The 20,628-nt window shown below is 39.6% G+C and overlaps 1 protein-coding gene across 5 annotated transcripts in view; it reads right to left on the bottom strand.

Annotated features, from left to right (window-relative positions):
- Nucleotides 1-20,628, bottom strand: part of LOC109914802 (janus kinase and microtubule-interacting protein 1-like) — a 183,671-nt gene that overhangs the window by 62,931 nt on the left and 100,112 nt on the right. For 4 of the 5 annotated variants that reach the window (XM_048596484.1, XM_048596499.1, XM_048596507.1 and 1 more), the window contains 4 exons: nucleotides 16,888-16,950; nucleotides 9,159-9,257; nucleotides 7,462-7,560; nucleotides 1,593-1,646 (listed from right to left, as the gene is read on the bottom strand). In XM_048596484.1, coding sequence (XP_048452441.1) covers nucleotides 1,593-1,646; nucleotides 7,462-7,560; nucleotides 9,159-9,257; nucleotides 16,888-16,950 — 315 coding nt within the window. Of the gene's footprint in view, nucleotides 1-1,592; nucleotides 1,647-7,461; nucleotides 7,561-8,838; nucleotides 9,258-16,887; nucleotides 16,951-20,628 lie in introns of those variants that run through there. The other variant, XM_048596513.1, reaches the window with a different exon arrangement.

The following is a 20,628-nucleotide window of genomic DNA, read 5'->3' as shown; positions in this document are numbered from 1 at the left end:
CACAGAGGAAAAAAAGGATCACATCTCCACAATGCAATCACTCGGAAATTTAACTTGCACTTTTACTCCTGGCTGTAGCATCCAGTGATCATACAAGAAAGGAAGAGATAGAGAGCTTGCTCTAATTCTCTCCTTTCACTAACATTCTTAATGTTATCTTACTTCCCAGAGATAAAAAAAATTTGAGTGTACCCTAAACAATTTTGTTCTAACTAATTCACAAGTTTACTTGCTCATAGCAGTTGGTACAGCCATTGCAAAAACAGTTCCTTAAATATTGTATTGCCTACTGCTGGGCAAGATGCATCCAAAACAGTTGTACATACGCTCTCAGCACACAGTGCAACACTAGCGCATGCACAACTGCTCTTGACACCTTTCTGGCTAGTGGGAGGAGTTTAGATCTATCAAAGTTCACCTCATCAATGTTATTCATTCCAGTTCGCAATGAGTGCTGGCATCTCAATCTCAAGAAGATTTTATTTGAACCTTGCCTCTTTAGGTAAGATGTAAGCTTTGTGTAAGGAGCTTCAACACAACCCAGGCAGTTCAAGATAATGGGACGCTTAATTCCAGGCTCAACATTTGAAGTCTCGCATTGAGTATGCTATTTATTAAATATTTTAGTCGAAGTAACTTTATTATTGCAAAAAAATGGTGCCCTTAAACTAAAAATTTGAATCAATTTCACATAGTGGAATTTAAGAACCTCATTTACTGACATTTCCTGAACGTACATCATCCTAACTTATTGCCCAGAGAGGAAGATTTGCAAGATGATAGGTGAACTAAATACAAGACCGTGCAAATAGCTTAAAACTCTAAAAATCAAAAAAATGGGTAACTTGAGCTTTCTTGTTAGTCTCTGTCGAGTCAAATTTTTTTAGTTTTAATGCAAGCAGCTGAAACTCTGACACTGAGCATGTGCAGAAAGTGCTAGGATGCCAAGTGTTGTGGCACTCATAAACGCAGTCTTATTGAAAGCGTGCATACAATGGTCACTTTAAAATCAAATACAGAGGTAAAATTCCTCTCCGAAATTCAAATAAACAGATACTGTGCTTTCAACAAATCAAATCCAGCCAAAAACTAATAAAATTAAATGCTTTAACTTCTGTGGGGGGATCCAATGAAACAAAATGGCTGCCTCAATCCAGTTCCCAGTCAGTGGTGATTTATAACTCCAGACTGCCCAGAAGTGAGGTAATGCTTCTTGCAGAGACTTTGTGGGTCGCTAGTGCGAAACACAGGAATAAACATTATTTGAGATGGAGCAGTAAATGAATGTTCAATGTTGGGACAAGGTACAGGGTGTCTTGTTCAGATCCTGCTGTGTGACATATCATCCACGAATGCATGATACTGACACAAGACGTCAATAAGATTAGAAAATTTTATTTTCCAAGTGGTAGTATTGCCCACGCTTTGAGAGTTTACCCCAGAACACTTAAAGTTGACAGAATAACCATTGGATTTTGTCACAGATTAAACAACTGAGGGGTCATTACAGAATGGAATGAAAGGTGCCAGAAACATGAACCTGCTGAATTTAGATTCTATCGATGAGACACGCTGATCTGAAGTAACCTTACCCCATTATCTCCCAGGATATCAAGTTTCTTCATTAGGTCAGGAATAACCACATCCTGAAAGAAAGGCTTAATGTCATTAACAAAGAATTAAATCAATGTAACAGTCGAATGAAAAGATCACTGAAATGAAAGATAAATAAAAGTAATTAACTATTTATTTGTCATGCTGAGTTTCCTTCATTACATTTCTCAGAGATATTTTATTCCTTAAGTTTTCCAGCTGCAGCTTTTATTGAAAGGACTTCTTTTATTAGGAAGTCAAAGACCAGGGCTATCAAATCATAGGACATGACCATCATGGGCTAATTATTTGGGATCACAGGTTCCGATACAGCAATGTGATTGGTGCTGGGATGTGAACTTTAACCTCTAAATGGATTATCAGTTGGGTAGCTTCTTGATTTGTCACTCTTCTAGTATCCTGATTGGTTGTTCAGCACTCCGATTGTCTCATTGGGGATTTCCATGGATGTGCTTGTAACAAAGGAGTTCCCTCGAAAGCACACTCAAAGGTACTTGGATTGCGCACTATGGTGTATGGCATGACAGTCTGAGATGTTCCCTTCCATATGTGCTCATGGTTTGTGGCTGCAAAGCCCCATTAGAGTTTCAAAACAGCTGTGGACAAACTATAGGCCCCACTCAACAACTCTTCCCACAACCAGCCTGGCCCCCACCCCTCCAGTGTCCCCTGCTTGACAACTTTCCATTCCTCCACTCAACAACTCTCACCCTCTTCCACTCACCCCACTCACACACAGGGTTGTCTCAACCCTCAAGCTCTGATATGAGGTTGCAATGGGAAAACGTTTGGAAATAATTATATTATGCACTGGAAGAAATAAACATTGGTCATCACATAAACAAGCAAATATTGCAGATGCTGGAGATCTGAAATTCAATCAAAAAATGTTGAGTGAGCAGATTAGGCAGCAGGTATCAGATTATGCCATTTTCAACTTTACACAATTGGTGTCCAGGAATAAGTCTGGTTGAGGTCACCTTGAATCTTCAGAAGATATCATACCAGTTCTCAACTAGTGTAAAGTCTAAGGAGGCATTTCGCAGACAAGGGCAGGCTTCCCATGGTAGCCCAGAAACTCCTTGAGCATGGCACCAGTCAATTTGGTCTAAGTAATCTCTGCCAATGAGCCTCCTGTCCAGAAATAACAGGCCAGAATCAACAACAAATCCCCACATTTAAACAACATCTTTAGTGCAATAAAACATCCCAACACCCTTCACAAGGGCAACGAACAAAGCCTAACGCTAACCCTGACTCTTCACAACAGCATCATTAAACAAACTCTAACACTGAATCACATGTAGTGGACTGAATTAAACATGGAGGGTGGGCTCTCTGAAGCACTGTATAGATTTCAGGGAGGAACCCATCTACAGTTGGCCAACCTGCCCTGTTGTAATTCTTCAGATGATGGGTTTTTCATTATCATGAGATGAGATCTCTGCCTCGTTCCAGGTGGTGGAGGTGCCGGTGTTGGACTGGGGTGGACAAGGTCAAAAATCACATGACACCAGGTTATAGTCCAACAGGTTTACTTGAAGACACGAGCTTTTGGAGTCTCGCTCCTTCTTCAGGTGTTGGTGGGAGAGGTGGCATCAGGCACAGAATTTATAAGCAAAAGATTCTGAAGAAGGGTCCAGACCCGAAACGTCAGCCTTCCTGCTCCTCTGATGCTGCTCGGCCTGCTGTGTTCATCCAGCTCTACACCTTGTTATCTCAGATTCTCCAGCGTCTGCAGTTCCTACTATCTCTGACTGATAGAATTGACTGATTAAGATTTAACAGTCGCCTTAGGTTTGTTCACACATTCACATCAGTCCAATGACCCTTTGATCTTTTGTTTATAAATTCTGTGTCAGATGCCACCTCTCTCACTGACACCTGAAGGAGGAGCGAGGCTCCGAAAGCTTGTGTTTTCAAATAAACCTGTTGGGACTATAACCTGGTGTCGTGTGATTTCTGACCTCACTCCTGGAAAAAGTTCTACCTCATATAGGGGCCGGCCATCAGCAGGTTGACAGCGCCACCAAGTGCCCATTGCCAGTACAACAAGAGGCCCAAGAGTAAGCGTGACCATGGATGGCCCAGGATTCAGGTAATTCCGGAAACTTACTGAAGCAGGCAGGCCTGCAGTGACTGAGATGAAGGGCATGTTGGTAGGATGGGGAATGGGTAGTCAGGGAGAAGAGGGGATGGAAAACTGAGGGTCAAATCTGTCAATCTACGAGCTGGAGCAGGGTACACCCACCATCCAATAAAGGATAAAGAGAAAGACATTTGAATTTCTATAGCAGTTTTCACAATTTCATGATTGCCTAAAGCTTTTAGCAGCTATTGGGATTCCATTCAGAATCACAGAATTGTTATAGCACAGAAGGTGGCTCCTCAGCACCAAGTCTGCACCGGTATTCCAACTGAGCATCTCAACTAGTACCATTCACCTGCCCTTTCACCCTGCACACATGACTTTTCAAATAACCAGCCAATTTCCCTTAGGATGTTTTGATTCTACCACACACTCGGCAGCGCATTCCAGACCATAACCACTCACTGCATAAAAAGGATTTTCCTCATCTTGCTTTTGTTTCTTTTATAAATTATGATAAGTTTGTGCGCTCTCGTTGTCTCCCAAGTGGGGACATTTTCACCCTATTCATTCCATCCAGGCATGACATGTCTTCTTTCTATAAGAAGAACAGTCCCAGCACCTCCAATTTATCTCCATGACTGAAATTCCTCATTCCTGGCATCACTCTCGTAAATCTCTTCTGCTATCTCTCCAATGCCTTCATATCCTTCCTAAAGACCAGCACCAAAAACTGGACACAATACCCCAACGGAGGTTGAACAATTGTCTTACAAAAGTTCAGCATCACCTCCTTGTTCTCATACCTCTGTTAACAGAGCCTAGAACGTGCTGTAATTTGTTATTTGTTCTCTCAAACTATCAGGCTACCTTTAATGACTTGTCTACATATTCATCCAGGTCCCTCTGCTCCTGCACCCCCTTTAGAATTATAGCCTTTATTTTGTGTTGTCTCTCCATCATCTTTGTACCAGATGTATCACCTCACACAATTCTGCATTGACTTTCATCTACCATCTATCAGGTCACTCCAACGTGTCTATGTTCTTCTGCAGTTCTGCACTGTTATTTTCACAGCTCAATGAGTTTCGTAGTTTTGTATCATCCACAGGCTTTATAATTGTGTCCTGTATTCCAAGGACCAGATCATTGATAGAGGCAAAACAAGGCCCGCAACAATAAGCCCTGAGGAATACTAATACAAATCTTGCTCCAGCCTGAGAAACATCCTGTAAATGTCACTCCCCGTTTCCTAACACTCAGCCAATTTTGTGTGCAGGGAAGTTTCATCCATTAAAGTGTAATCATGGTTGTAATCATTGAAACTACTTACTTGCCTAATTTATTTAATCCTGTAAGTTCCATACTAATTACCTGCCTAACTCCTTTAAGAATTATTTATAGAATCAGCTTCCACCATTTTTTTCACATGGAGAGTTCCAGATCTTGACAACCTTTTGAGTGAAAACATACTCTTCATCCCTCCTTATTTTCTTGTGTGAAGGATTTTCAGTCTGTGACCTCTGGTAATTAACGACTTGCCAGTGGGAAAAGTTTTCTTTACTTAATTTTTCAAAACCTCTCATTATCTTTCAACAGTCTTAACTTTTCCAAGTTCTCCTCATAACTAGAATCGTTCATCATTGATAATATTGTGGTAAATCTTCTCTGTACTCTTTCTGAGATACTTCCATCCTTCTGGAAGTGTGGTGCGGAGAATTATCCACAATAGCCCAGCTGACATCTAACCAGGAATTTAAGAAGTTCTAGCATAATGGTTTTGCTTTTATATTCTATAAATCCAAATAAATCAATGCCTTTTATTCACCTAACCAACTTATTGTGACATGGTTAAAGAGTTGTCTATATTGCCACCAAGGTCCCTCTGCTCATCTAAACTTTCAAAATCATGCATTTATAATACACTGTCTCTCCACATTAGCCTTCTTAAAGTATACTGCTTCACAGTTCTTTTCATTGAACTCTACCTGCCATATGACTGCTCATTACATCATCCTGACTATGGTCAGCTTGAAGTCTATAACTATCCTCACTATTATGCTTTGGATCATCTACAAACTTCATAAAGCTGCACCCTACAGCGAATGTAGCTGAGATAGTTTCTGACGACTGAAAAGGGCAATGGATCCAAAACTGTCAATCAGGAAACACTACTGCAAGCAATCTATATAAAAAAAACAAATCCACCACCATCCTTCGTTTCTTGTGACGGAACCAATTTTGAATCCATAATACTACCTCCCTCTTAATTCCTTGATCTTTCGTCTTCTTAATAAGTCTCCTTTGAGGAGAGTAAAGGGTTAACCAATACTTTAATCGTAAATCTTGAGCATGTGCGTAAGATACACCATGATGCTATGAGGTTACATGGGAATGTGACCTCATGGAGAAGTCACTAGCAAAGCTGCACTCTATGATGCTTATGTATATAGTTCTTTGGCAATAAATACTGATAGTTCGCTCTTGCCTGTGTCCAGTCCTGACATGTCTCAAGTTCCTAGAGCTTCTAACAATTTTCCTACGCCAACACTGTTGAATATTTTTGAAACATTTGTAACAGACAATAATTCTTGCACTTCCTTGATCAAACTTCTCTGTTATTTTTTAAAGAATTCAGGTAAGATAGGCATTCAGGATTTGTCTTAAACAAATCTAGACTGGTTTTCCTTGATCAATCCATGCCTTTCAAAATGGAACATACTTTAATCCCTGATAATGATTTCCAATAACTACCTGTCACCAATATATGTCAAGTATGTAGTTTCCTGGTTTATTCCTTTCCCTTTCTTCAATAGTGGTATTATATTAACAGTTTTCTAGTTCTCCGACACTATTCTTTTATCCAATGAGACAGTAAAAGATTGTGACCAATGCCTTGTCTATTTCTGCCCTGATTTATTTCAGTCATCTAAAATGTATTCCATCTGGTGACTTACCATCCTTCAACAATGTTTATCCTTTCAGTGCATATTAATTGCTATCTTGTCCATAACTTGTTCATCTCTTTTACTGTGAGCTTCATATCATTGTCAACTTAATGAAGACTGATGTAAAGTAGTCTCGTAATTATTTTGGTATGTCCTATGCTTCTATGTAAAGATTTCCCTTTACCTCCTTAACAGATATAACTTTTTCCCCTAAATAACAGTTTACAATTTATAAAGCGCTTTAGGTTTCAATATATTGTGGTTTGCTAATCGTTTTGCATAGCCCCGCTTCACCTCCTAGAAATAACTTCTTGAACTCTCTCTACTTTTCATCTTTTTCCTGGTTATTGGCAGCTAATTTAAGCACAGCAAGGTCCCCCCAAATTGCGATTGGTTATTGACTGGATGATGTGTGCTTAGCTATTGATTGAAGGGTAAAACTGGCCAAAACAGCTTGGGGCTTTCATCTCTTCTCTCTTGGAATAGTGTCACCTTTCCCATCTGTTGAAACGGGGAGAGGGGACCTGAGCTGAATATGTCTTTTGAATGTCTGACATTAAGGTCAAAGGTTTATGTATGTTACGGCTTGCTTGTATTCAATACAGTCTCTTCCGCATCTTTCTGAAGAAACATTCAGATAAGCTGCGTTGCTCTGAGAAAGCCTCGAAAGTCGGTGCTACCCAAGACTAAAGTTTGTCATGGTGCAAGTGACATGTGATTTAAATGTAAAACATATCCAAACATGTGAGATACATTCTATAGCGCCCTGGTACCATAGACAAGACAGGCTATGGTGAAGAAAAATTTTACCTTAATACCCTCTTGCTGACAATAGAGCTGAAGGGCACTTCCACTCTCAGAAAATGCTGATATATGCAAGTTATAGGCTGGTGATCTTCGTTCCCGCTCCTGCAGGCAGGAAACATGTCTAATCAGATCCAAGTCACAATTATGAAAAACTTAAAATCTCAGAATAAGACGTTAAGATCTTAGCATAACATTTAGCTTTGAAGTGTAGTAACTGCTGTGAACTCCAATTTCATAGCAAACACTTCCTATTCACTTTTTGGTTTGGTACTCCCAGGTCTTAATGTTTACAGATTGAGGGTAAAGATGGAATAAACTTCAAACAGCTTTCCTAGTTTTTACTGAAGCACAATTGAGGTTATTTTAAGCAATGAAAAATTTTCGAAGAAAAAGAATCTCACTATAAATAAATTATCAGAGCCAAAACTTAACTTGCTTGAGTTTTGCTCATAGTTGATGATTTTCCACAACATCACAGCAATCAACAATCTTCAGTTCAGGATTACTTGGTGAAACCATTTATGCAGATGTAACAATGACTGGAAAGTTTACACTTTCTGTTGTTTATCAGAAAACCTAATGCTAGCTACTATTTTAACTATGTTTTCCATACTTACTTTACAACTTGCTTATGGAAGAGTGCTGTTGCTGAAATGAACCGATGGAAAAGCAGGGATATTGGAAATAAATGGATTTCAATTGAGTCATGCTCAAACGTGAGGAGTCGCCCAAAAACGATAGGAAAATAATAGATCGCGTGAGCTTATACAACAACTAAAAAAGAACAAAGCTTTTGGGTTAGTGCTCCTGCATAGTTTTGAAATACAAGGTTTGCACCACTCTTAATTGCCAATGCAACAGCGTTAGGCCAAACTAAAGGCAAGATGAATATTCTGGAAACATATATGGTATCACAGTGTGATGTACATGCCATAAAGTAATATTAATGCAATGAGCTCCCAGAAAATCTGGCACAGTTCTAAAGAAATATCCGCTTTTGCGATAGAATTGAAGAAAAGTTTGTATTCCAGATGCTGAATTTTGGTGCATTAACTGTACTCATGCTTACTCTTATATTTCTTCCTGCAACAGCTGCATGAAATAAACTGGTTACATTTCTCAATTATGCTTCTCAACTTCTCAGTATTGCCTGCACTGAATTGACTACAGAATGCATTTCAATTATGTGCAGAACAACACGGCTGTGATGTGAAGCTCCTGGCTTTCTATCAGACTCTTCAAAGTAAAACAAAAGCAAATCACAATGGGAACGTATTAAAAACCATAACGTGTATAATGCATGGTAACAGAAGCAAACTTGGACTCACATTAGTGATTGATGAATAATGCAGGATTATGAAAAACAAATGATGAATGCAATTAGGAGCAAAAACAAAATCTTTTTATTATATGCAAAAAATATTTCACTATAAATATTTTATAAATTATAATCTATCTGTACATTTCAATCATTCTGTAACAATCCTTCGAAATATATTTCAAGAATTTCTTGACGTCAAAAGTCAGGCTTGAGAGAGCATCTCAATTCTTCTGAAGTGAAATAGTGACGCATTAATAAAAGGCAGTGCTCACAAGTGCTAGAACACAAGTAACTACATTCGATATTACTGCACATATGTTCTCCTTTTTGGCTCATAAACGTCTGCTCCATTTGACACTTTACAAACACAATGTCTTACTTCGAGCTCTAAGATTCTGAACTCTAGCAGCTCATTCTGGTCCTTTGCATCTTGCATCTCATTCTGTAGTCTAAGCTCTTCCTGTTCCAATTTATGAATCTGTAAAATAATTCAGAAGTGTAGGTACAGATTTTGGAATTTATCTGATTTTATTTAACAGCCATGGCATCAAAATATCATCATTTTAAAGCAACAAAATTCCAAATTTCAGCAACCCCTCTGGGTCTCTGGTACAAAATTATACCAACAATGACTGATAGAGGATTTTGAGGCCTGGAGTTTCCATTCAGGTATGCATCTTGTTTCAGACAATACAATTTGCCTGACTTAATGCAGAAGTTTGCAGAATTCCAAGCACAATTACAAATTAAGTTTACCCATGGTACTAGTATGAAAAATATCAAAGAATTTCATACTTACCCAACCCATAAAGCAGGCCACATCCCCAGTCTGAATTAATCACTGTTGGAAATTTCTGCTGATTGAAGCAATTTGCAGTACGATAATAGAAAATCAGCATTTTTGAGCACTTGGACACTAACTTAATGCTTTAAAAGCTTTTTGGATGTAATTTTCTTAAATTTACTAAGAAATGTGATTAATGTACACCAAAGGGCGACAGAGTGGCTCAGTGGTTAATGCTGCTACCTCACAGCACCAGGGACCTGGGTTTGATTCCACCCTCGGATGAGTGTCTGTGTGGAGTCTGCACATTCTCTCTGTGTCCATGTGGGTTCCCTCTGGTTTCCCCCCATGGTTCAAATATGCGCAGGTTAGATGGAGTAGCCATGCTAAATTGCCCATAGTATCCAGGGATGTGCAGGCTAGGTGGATTAGCCATGGGAAATGCAGGGTTATAGATTTGGGGTGTGTGCCTGGGCAGAATGCTCTTCAGAGGGTCAGTGTGGACTAAATGGCCTGCTTCCACATTGTAGGGATTCTATGATTCAAAATAACTAGCACTTGCTTTCTCTCAACAATTATTTGTGATTTAAAATCGGTTTACTGTCCGGTGATGGACACTGATTAAATGCTTACTTTGACGATAAACCCATTTATAGCTGTATTAATAAACTGCATCAAGCTACCACTCCTAAAATATCAAGGATAATACTTTAAACAAAAAAAAGTACATTTAAGAATACTGTTCAATTGTGCTTGTTTGTGATTTGGTTTTCTAAACTTTAGGACTCTCACAGCCGCTGCTGGTAAACCATTGCACAAATAATTGTGTCCTATAATATCAAAATATATGTTTTATTTTAAACATAGGCTTTGATTCTCGAGACAGTCAATTTCCATCCCATTTTGTTTCCAGAATATACAATTCTCAGCACACGCATATGACAGCCAGTCTAAATAGGTAAAGTGAACCTTCCTTTGAGTTACTCATATGCAACTGAGTTTGAGTGGAAGCTTGAAGAAGAAAACATTCCTCTCAAATTTGGAGCAACTTAAGTTCAAATGTTCAGTTGCACCTAATGTCTACTGGTTAAGATTACGAAAAGTTTTGACAGGATAAATAGAAAGATACTATCTTCTCTGGTCAATGTGTCCAGAATAAGGAGGATCGAACACACTCCTTGAGTAAAGACTGATTAGGATGTTGTCAAGTGGAAGTCTTGTATTGTAGAAATCTGGAACTTGTTCTGCCAAAAAGCTATTGAGGTTTGGTCAAATGAAAATTGATCTGAAAACATCTGAGATTGATAGACTTTTGCTAAATGAGACCATTAATGAATAGCCATGATAAATGGTGTTAAAATTATCTCAGTTATGGCCTAAGCAAAGAGCTTAATGAGTAACTCTTCTTTCCTATCCCCGGGAGGCCTTTTTAGTGGCTCAGGTTTTCATTGAGAGTTTTCTAAACTTCTGGACTCTTACAGAAGCTGCTGGTAAAACATATTTTTTTTTTTAATAAATTTTTTTTAACATAAGTTTTGATTCACAGACGGTGAATGTCCATTCCATTTTGTTTCCAGAATGTGCAAATCTCAGCACGCGAAAATGACAGCCAGTTTAAATGGATAAAGTGAAGCTTCCTTTGAGTTACTCTTTAACAATAGAGTGCAAACCAACGACAGTAAATAACATTCTTGTCATCCAGCACAAGTAGAGGGGTGAAGGAACTAAGTACATTGAAAGATTAATGCTAAAAGAGAAGGGCAAATAATCTTGACTGCCATAAACTTCAAACAATTCTGTCAAAACAAGGAGAACACTAAAAGGTAAGACAAACTGATCCGAGCATTCAAATAATCAGAGAAAGCATAAGCCAAGCTTAATGCTTCTAAACACAGCTGTAATGGAAGAAGATAACAGCTGTATCTCCAGAAGAACTTTTTGGGACCATCTTCATTTGGGACAAAAATACAATCCTGTAATAACGTGCCTCCTGGTTTGTTGTAACCATTTGACCTCTATACCACAAGCTACTCCATACGACTCTCCATCTTACAGGGGTTCAAAGGATGCAAGTCTGTTGCTGCATGAGCTCATCACAATCTTCACAGGAATCCTGAATACACAAAGCAAAATCACTCTGAAATGACAGGATCGTGTGACAAGAACAAGGATGCGTCGTGATCGGTTCATTTAAAAGGTAGTGAGGGCATTGTACGATCTGGGAGAGGATGTTAATTCTAGTTCCAATCATACAACTCTACTCCCAGTGCATGCACACATAATGTGATATGCACTTTCCTAGCTGTATCCAATGGATCACATTGATGGAACAAATTTAAACTGACAGCAAATGTTAAAGTGATAAGTGTGGTGGGATTTCAATCTTTCACTTTCAGACAATAAAACACTGACTGATAGTCCCTAGGTAAGGAAACAAATGTGTTTTAAAGAACACACTAATTAAAATCACAATCTTGAGTTTAAAATTGAGCTTACAAACTCTAACAGCTCAAAGAAGTCATAGATCAAATAGTTGAAATTCCACACCATGAAGGTGCTACTTATCTGCATTATGCAAGCCTCAGCCATAAAACATATTGGAAAGTCTTTAAATCACGAGAGGTGCTACATGAAGTCCAAAGGTGTGCAGGTTCAGAGGACTGGCCATGTTAAATTGTCCATAGAGTCCAGGGATGTGCAGGCTAGGTGGATTTGCCACAGGGTTACAGGGTAGGGTAGGGGGTAGGTCAGGGCAGGATGCGCTTCAGTGAGTCAGTGTGAACTCCATGGGCCAAATGGCCTGCTTCCACATAGTAGGATTCTATAATTTTATAAATGCAACGTTGTCTTTTTTCTCCCAATAGGAACGAAAAACTGGGAGACCTGTGAAATGAGCTGTATGTTTGGCTACTGCCCATTTTCCCCAACTGCACAAAGTCAAAGATTTCCCAATGAACATCAAAGCAACAAAGGCATAATTTTATCATGTAATGCTCAGTCTACTCACCCACTAAAACAACTAGGGGACTGAAGCTTATTTCATTTGGCTGGGTCCAAGTTGCAACAAGAATTTTGGAAGCTTTATCGCTGTGAGTCCTAGCAAGCTTTCTCACCCTATCTTTCCAAACTCACTTCATTACTGAATGACCACATCCCTATGGCATCTCTCTTGCCTGATTTCTGCTCTACCTTACCACATGCAGTTCCCAGAACAAGTCACCACTCAGCAGATACCTGCCCAAAGACCAGTACTCCTGCAGTCCACGCTGCCTTTGAAGTGCCGCAGTGGATCAGTGAAATACTCTTGCTCATTCGTGGACAAAATCGGAACATAATAGAGAAGGGGAAGATGGTGCTATGCTTCTCTGATAGGGGGACATGGAGGCCCTAGTGGATGGCGTGGTGCAAAGAAGAGGTGCTCACTTCTTGGAGAGCTGGCAAAGGAGACTGTGCCACCAGCCCCTGCCAGCCGAGTCTGAGATCGCCACCTGCGTCAGGGCCATCTCCAGGGTGCAGAGGATCGGCCAGCATTGCAAAAGGAAGGACAATCACGTTCTCTGCTCTGCCAGGGTAATGCCATCTTTGCTACCTCACTATCACTGCTATTGTACCCGCCTCCAACCAAGGCTCATGCCCCTCACTGTTGCCTGAAACTGCATTTGAATCTCTATGTAGGCACTCAATGAATTGTACACCAGCTGACAGCGGTTTATGGCCACGTACAAGCATTAATGGAGAGAGATCGGCACCGACAGCCTAATGCACCATCTGCAAGCAAGGTAAACAATATGAACGCATATAACTGGTGCTTCTGACACATAAGGCCAATATCCCAAATGCTTGGCTCCCTCTGTGCAAGGGTACAGCTGTGAGAGATCTGTCCAGCAGTGGTTGTGCCAGGAAGGTGCCACTTACAGACAGGGTCAATGCTGCAGGAAGGCCAGGGAGTAAACAGTAGCATGCCTGTGTCCTAAACTTTCATGGCCTTGTGGTCTACACTGTTCCTCTTTAAAAGTCCAATGCATGATCACTGGTAATAGCCCCCTCCCTCGCATGTCCAATCACAACTGAGGATGTGGAAAAGAAATGTGGGTATAAGGAGCCAGGTGGTGGGAGAGGGCATGGGTAATGTGTGTTTGGGACCCATGAGTTGGTATGGAAGTGCAATGGTAGTCAATGAGTAGAGGTGGAGACGAAGTAAAGGTTTGTGAGGGTCAGGGCTAGATAGCCTAACAGTTTCACAAAGCAACAGGGACGAAGTCCCAGAAAACTAAAGTTAGCATTCTCACCACTGCACTCATCCGACCCTGCTCCTGATATTGCTGCACCCAACTCTACCCTGTTCCCAGATTCCTGAAATGAAAATTGGGACTGACGGTGCTTTTTAAACATGGCAGATCTACTAAATTGGGAAATTACGCAATTTAAGCTACTTGCCTTGGGAGCAAAAATCTGCCCCACATTTTTCAAGTGTCACAGGAAGATGTTAGGAAAATTAGGCTTTACAAATGACTATACATTATACTATTTGTTTACTTCCAGATTAGAATGATATGGGGCCCTTGAAGACAGCTAATTGTCATTTCTGTGTTGATAAAAGGCCGATACAATTCATGCTGTCATTAGATGGGGTGTGAAAAGCAGAAGGTCCAAGCAGAAGAATCTGGGAGAAAGAGAGCAGGAAGGCAGAGGCAGCCAAACATGTGCTAAAGCAGAGAAAGCATTCACTCTGGCGGTGACCACGCAAAATGTGGACAGCAGCTCATGCTCAGATTGAAAAAAGCCACACAGGTACAGATTTAAAGAGACTGGAAGATTCACCTAGCTTGAGTTTGAAGCAGGAATCTATAATATAACCCTCACAGTGGAAGTAATTTCTTTGGATTAGAAGTTATGTGGCTGGGGATTGAATAAAAAACAAACAAGCCATCTGGAGCAGAGCATAATTTTGAACTGATTCCTGGAGAAATAACTGCTTTCTCAATATCCCACGAGGGGAAGATTTTTGGTCCTAATTAAAGCTAAATGGGAAACTTCTTGTCTGTAGTTTATGTATAAGTTGCGGGTTGAATAGCGTTTAGACAATGTTGCCTTTGATTGCTAGGTAAAGCTTGAAATCTTATTGTGTGCCCCTTTCAGTCAGTTACTGGTATTTCACATATTTTCTTAAAAATCATTAGTCTCTAAAGGGTTGGAACAGTCTCCCATTAGAAGGTGTAAAATTAAATATAAGAAAGTAAGAATGAGGAAGGTGCAAAGGGTGTGTTTGAGGCAGCAGTAGCAGTATGTGTGCTATAGATGCTGTGCAGTTTTGTTACAGAAATTTGCAATTTCATCATCAGTAGTTTGAGAGCCACCATTTATGACAGTGGGGCAATGACAGCCCCTAATCGTCTCCTGTAGATTTGCTGGAAGATACGTGGAAATCCTGAAAAAAATGTTGCTGTAACATGTTCCCAGAATTTCTGCCGAAGTAATAGCTGACACTGAACCTACTCACATGCCCATTGCCATGTCCCTTTTGCACACCAAACCAATCCCCTACCCAGAAATTCTAGCACAGGTATTCAGCATTATGAGGAGAGTTGTGAGGCCTTCAGACTCTTCACTCATCCACAGGAATGAATGAGATTGATGAGAGGCCATTCAGTACACATCTGTTGTGGCAGATTAGAGACTCAAATGGAGATATCAAAAATGTTTCTTTTCAACAATCCATTCCTGCCTTCTCCCTCTCACCGAAAGCTCTCCAGTGCTTCATGAAATTGTTGCCAAGTAACTTTAAATATGGTTGATGCTGAAACTTATCCACAAAGAGGAGCATTCTGGCCAACAACGTTAAAGACAAATTATAGTATTGGTGGAGAACAAGAGAGAGAAAGAATACAGTAAATCTGGTATTAAGAGTCCAATGATGACCATGAATCCATTGCCGATTGTTGGAAAAACCCATCTGGTTCACTAATTTCGTTTAGGGAAGGAAACTGCCATCCTTACCTGGTCTGGCCTACATGTGACTCCAGACCCACAGCAATGTGGTTGACTCTTAACTGCCCTTTGGGCAATTAGGGATGGACAATAAATGCTGCCTAGACATTGAAGCCCTCATCCCGTAAATGAATAAAGGAAAAAAAAAACGAAGCTGAAAAGGAGGAAAGTAAAGAAAATGGAAAAGGGAAAGAAAGGAAATGACAAATAAAAGATGAAAATAAATTAAACCAATATTGGGGATTACTGAAGGAAAAACACATTTTGTTTAAACATTTCCTTTTGCACTCAGTGGGACATTTGCTACAATTATGAAAGTAAGAGTGAAACAACATTCATACTATAAGAAAGAAGAGTATTGTTTGGTCGGCAAATGGACTCTGATTGGTATAGGCATTGCCATGTACAATGCACCTGTTAATGATGACTGACAGCTAACTGACAAGTTTAATTTTGTGTCACATGTTTGAACACTAGATGCTACACATATGGATACACAGGGCCCTGTTATTTGCAAACAGAAAGAAAAAGTAGACACAGCGCACCTATTTCAGCTGAACAAAATCAGGGACAGCCATTTATTCATTTCTTGGGGCATTGCTTTGATGGATAAAAGAAAACCAGCCTGGGTTTAACGTTTATAGAAATACTCAAACTCTGTACAACCAGATCACTATTTGTAAACTAAAACTGTGCGAACACTGGTGATCACATTAAAGGGTGCATAATAATTACTGACGTCTGCTCCCAGGGCAGCACTAATAATACCAACAGCTGAATTTCACTCTCAATTGTTCATTATTATCAGGTCATGAGTTAATTTGCAATTATCAAGGGGGCAGTATAAAATAAGGGAGAAGGGAACCTGATTCTCCTTTTTCATAATTAAGATTGATTGCAACAGTGTTGGAGAAAATACAATTCACAAGCACAGAAAAAAAAAATCAATGGAAGTACAATCACTAACAAAAAAGGGTGAAAGAAAGTCTGCGTTTAGGACAAGAATCAAAGATGGCCCCAGTAAGAAACCTATCAACAAGTTAGGTTAGAGATAGTAGGAACTGCAGATGCTGGAGAATCTGAGATAACAAGGTGTAGAGCTGGATGAAGACAGCAGGCCAAGCAGCATCAGAGGAGCCGGAAAGCTGACGTTTCGGGCCTAGACCCTTTAAGTAGGTTAGTTCAGTTAAATGTGATAAGCTGCTGTCTCCCCATCCTCCGCTGATCAAAGCAGTCAGACATTAAAGTGCTAAACATCCTCACAAGACATCATTTGTGTGAGACAATATTGGAGATTTTATAAAATTTCATTAGGCACATCCAATAGATCATTTACCTTTTCTAAAAGTTCCTGGTTGGTTCTAAAAAGTAACTGTTTATCTTCCACCCATTTTGAGTCCTAAAATACACAGAATAACAAGAAAAGAAAGAAAATGTATTACAAAAACCCTATGCAACAAAACAAAATCTTAAGCTATACCTTAACCTCTGCGGTTGCAGTGAGATTTGTAGCAATATTTCTTGAAATACAAATGGGCTAAAATCTGTCTTTAATAAACACTTCACCATGACTGTCTGTACCTCTGGACTACAAGGCCCAGCTTCAATTCCCACCAGTTTCAGAGATATGGTACACAACAGTTTGGGCCCTCTTGTGGCTCAGTAGTAGTGCCCCTGCCCTTGGACTGGGATGCCTGGGTTCAAGTCCCACCTGTTCCAGAGGTGTGTAGTAACATGTCTGAACAGGTTGATTAGAAAAATAAATTAAACAAAAACATAATAAATTTCTTTGCCTGGCATTTTGAAATTAGGCCTTAAACTCATTTGATTAGGTTAACTGTTCCATTGAATAAATAGACATAGCAATAATGTGAAAAGACATTGCATGCTAATAGTGCACCCCAAATGTTGAATGAATGTCTTAATGAATTCTTAGAAAAATGTTGTTATATCGTGAGGTTATAGCACATTCACCTGATTAAATGGATCTTTTTCAACTATAGACAGAAATATAGGGCAGTGCTGAATTAAGCCAAATTATTTCGTCTATGCACAGAATACCAGAGAGGTCTTAACAGAAACCTTGACTTACAAATCCAAATAAACAGAGGGATAATGGCTAGAAAATATAATATTTCACATAAGCTGAAATAGTTTAACATTAATGCAAATTAAAATCACAATAAGACAGAAAGTATTGGATTATTGCAGGAAATAAAAATATTACAAATTCAACAAATTCAAAAATTGCATATGTGCTTTAAAGTGAAATTTAATCAAATTCAGGATGATTTAAATGTGACTATCTTCTACAATTTTAATCATTCAGTGATATGACTGCTTAAAGGTAGGGTAGAATTTACTGCCATGGTCACTTTGTGCATTCACTGTATTTTAGAGTACTGGCAGTGTATGGTTGGGTGAGTGCAAAACACTTTCTCATTGCATATATTCATTCCTGCTGCCACTCATCTGACAAGAGACAGCGATGGCATCACGGCCCGACGTGGGAAGAGCGAATGGTGAGGGAGGTCCCCTGGCATCTGTGGCAGTGATGAGAACAGGCAGCCGAGGTCTCTTGGAGAGCAAGCTAAGCAGAGGCGATTGGGGCCGCAGCGAACACTCATCAAAGACTGTTCAACTTTTAACTTTATTCCTTTATTTTTCTAGATTATATTAAGAAAGACTTCAATGTTATTTCTTTATTTTTCTACTTATTCTATGAAGGTCTGTAATGCTTAACTTCTTAACTTTGTTTCTTTTACTACTTTGTAGCTGAGCTTTTTTGTGCCTAGCTACCTTTGTACCTGAAGTGGCACAGTGTGGTGACATTAGACATTTTTCACTATTCTCCTGTGCTTCTGTACTTTAGTACATGTGACAATAAAATCCAAATCTAGAGATATCTCTACTGTAGCAAAAACCACAACAGATAAAGTAGCAAAGGTAATATGCAGCATGGGAGGGGTTGATGGGAGTTCGTGTTGTATTTTTAGGTGCAACGTTTGGCCATAAAGGGAACTGTAACAAGAAAATATTCTATTTACGTAACATATTAAATGTTGCAATTCCAGGTTAAATAAATGCAATGTTCATTTTCATAAATTCCAAGAAAATTTTCAGTGAATAATGGGTTTCCACAAAATATTCATGTCAGCAATTTATTTTGGATAGTACTTGCAGATGGCTAGCATTAGGATGTACTTTTACATCATTAAAAATGATACTGTTTTCAGAATCTAGAAATTGACAGCTACAGAGCTTCGAATAATACAAACTCACAATGGCATACATAATTCTAAATCAGTTTACAGCCAAGGCATGTGTAAGTGACCGAGTCACTCATTTAGAATAAATTCCCAACTACCCACTTCTTTAAAAAACATGTACAATATTTGATCCCCTTGCACCATTTAACATTCTAAATGGTACTCTAGATCATTCAGTTGAGAAACAAGGCTATAACTCCAGCACCTTAGACATAAAAAAAAACAGCCAGCAAAGTTACTTTCCATGGATTTTGCAAGCAGTCAGAATACACAGTTAAAATTAGACCGCAGAAGAACGCTCATTTCACCTTGAGAATTTAAAATGATAAACCCATGGCAGAAAAGGGAATGTGCCATTTATAAATCTATGTAATGGGACCACCAACAACAGCTGGTGATGGCGAGGCAGTGCACAGAGAAGGGCAGCTGGTGCAGTCAAACTGACGGGGGAGAATGGGTGCCTTTGGAGGAATGAGGCCTAATGGGGTGATGGTGATTACACCGACAAAGGATTTCCTCAACCAGATCTAAACCACAGGTTTAATTCCATGTAAATACTATGTTTAACCTTAACTTATTCAGTGTCAATTTCCCTTTATGTTTGTAATGGCCTGATGCCAGTGGAATAAAGAATCCCTGCTTTATGATCTTACTGCAACAGATAAATCTCATGTTAAACCTGCATGGGGTGACTTAACCTGGCTGCTTCATTGGCATTGAAAGACAGTAGTGGCAGTGCCCATCAGTAACGTGGGCTCATTTGCTGCCAGAAAGTCATGAATGGTGCAAGCCTGCTAGTGCAATAGAAACCATTCATAAGCAGGCCTCATCTACCAACAATACACTCTATCATTCTGACACGGATCTCAACTGAATAGTCAGTTGTGAGGTTAATCCTTACAAGGCAACTTTTTGCCCTTCCTGTGATGTATGAATTGTTTTCCATATTTAAGCAAAGAGCAGTTAAAGTATTGTTCACTCCACAACACTCTACTCCTTTCAAACACTCACTAAAAGCTCCCTCGTTGACCAACCTTTTGGTCACTTGCTCCAACATATCCTCCTTGAATTGTGAGTCAAATTTTATCTGATTAAGTTTTCATTATCTGGCTTGTGATTTCTTATTGGATAGGATGTGCTATATAAAGGAAAGTTATCTTGCAATTCTAAACAGTCATTCCGATAAATTCCAGAGATGATTTGTGAAAATTTGTAAGCCTCTCATTTTGAAACCCCGAGCAAAATCCATTTTTCTCCCCATGATAAGCTACGACCATTCATCTCTAAATTGACAACCTACACAAATGGCCTGGATATTCCGACTTGAGCACATCTCCATTGGCATTGTAGACCTCATCCACACTTTCAGTAATTTCTGCACGAAAGGCAGGCTCTCTCTAGGCAGGAGTCATGTCAGACAGAAAGAGGCAGTGGAAGAGCTGTACACAGAATATTTTGCTCCACAATTTTAAATGTTCTTTCTGAATGAGGCATATGCGTGGCTGTTTTCCGACAGTACTGGAACATATCCTTCCTCCAAATTACATTCATACCCTCTACAATGACTGAACACCGTGGCCCAGCAAGCAGCCCTTGAAGCCAAAACACAAACAGGATGATTGGCTGAATTGCAGCAGTTGCCTGTGCCAACCTATATATAGGTACATGTGCCCTCTCTGCATCTCCAACGGATATCGAGGAATGGGAGCAGGAGGTAGGGAAGGGAAAAGTTTGTGAAACAGCTTTGTGTCCACACTTGCCCCGACTCTGTCCAAAGTAGAGAAAAAAATCATGTGGGAGGGAAAAAT

Source organism: Rhincodon typus, chromosome 1 (assembly GCF_021869965.1).
Source record: "Rhincodon typus isolate 14 chromosome 1, sRhiTyp1.1, whole genome shotgun sequence".
NCBI lineage: Eukaryota > Metazoa > Chordata > Chondrichthyes > Orectolobiformes > Rhincodontidae > Rhincodon > Rhincodon typus.
This window is presented reverse-complemented; position numbering and strand designations above follow the sequence as displayed.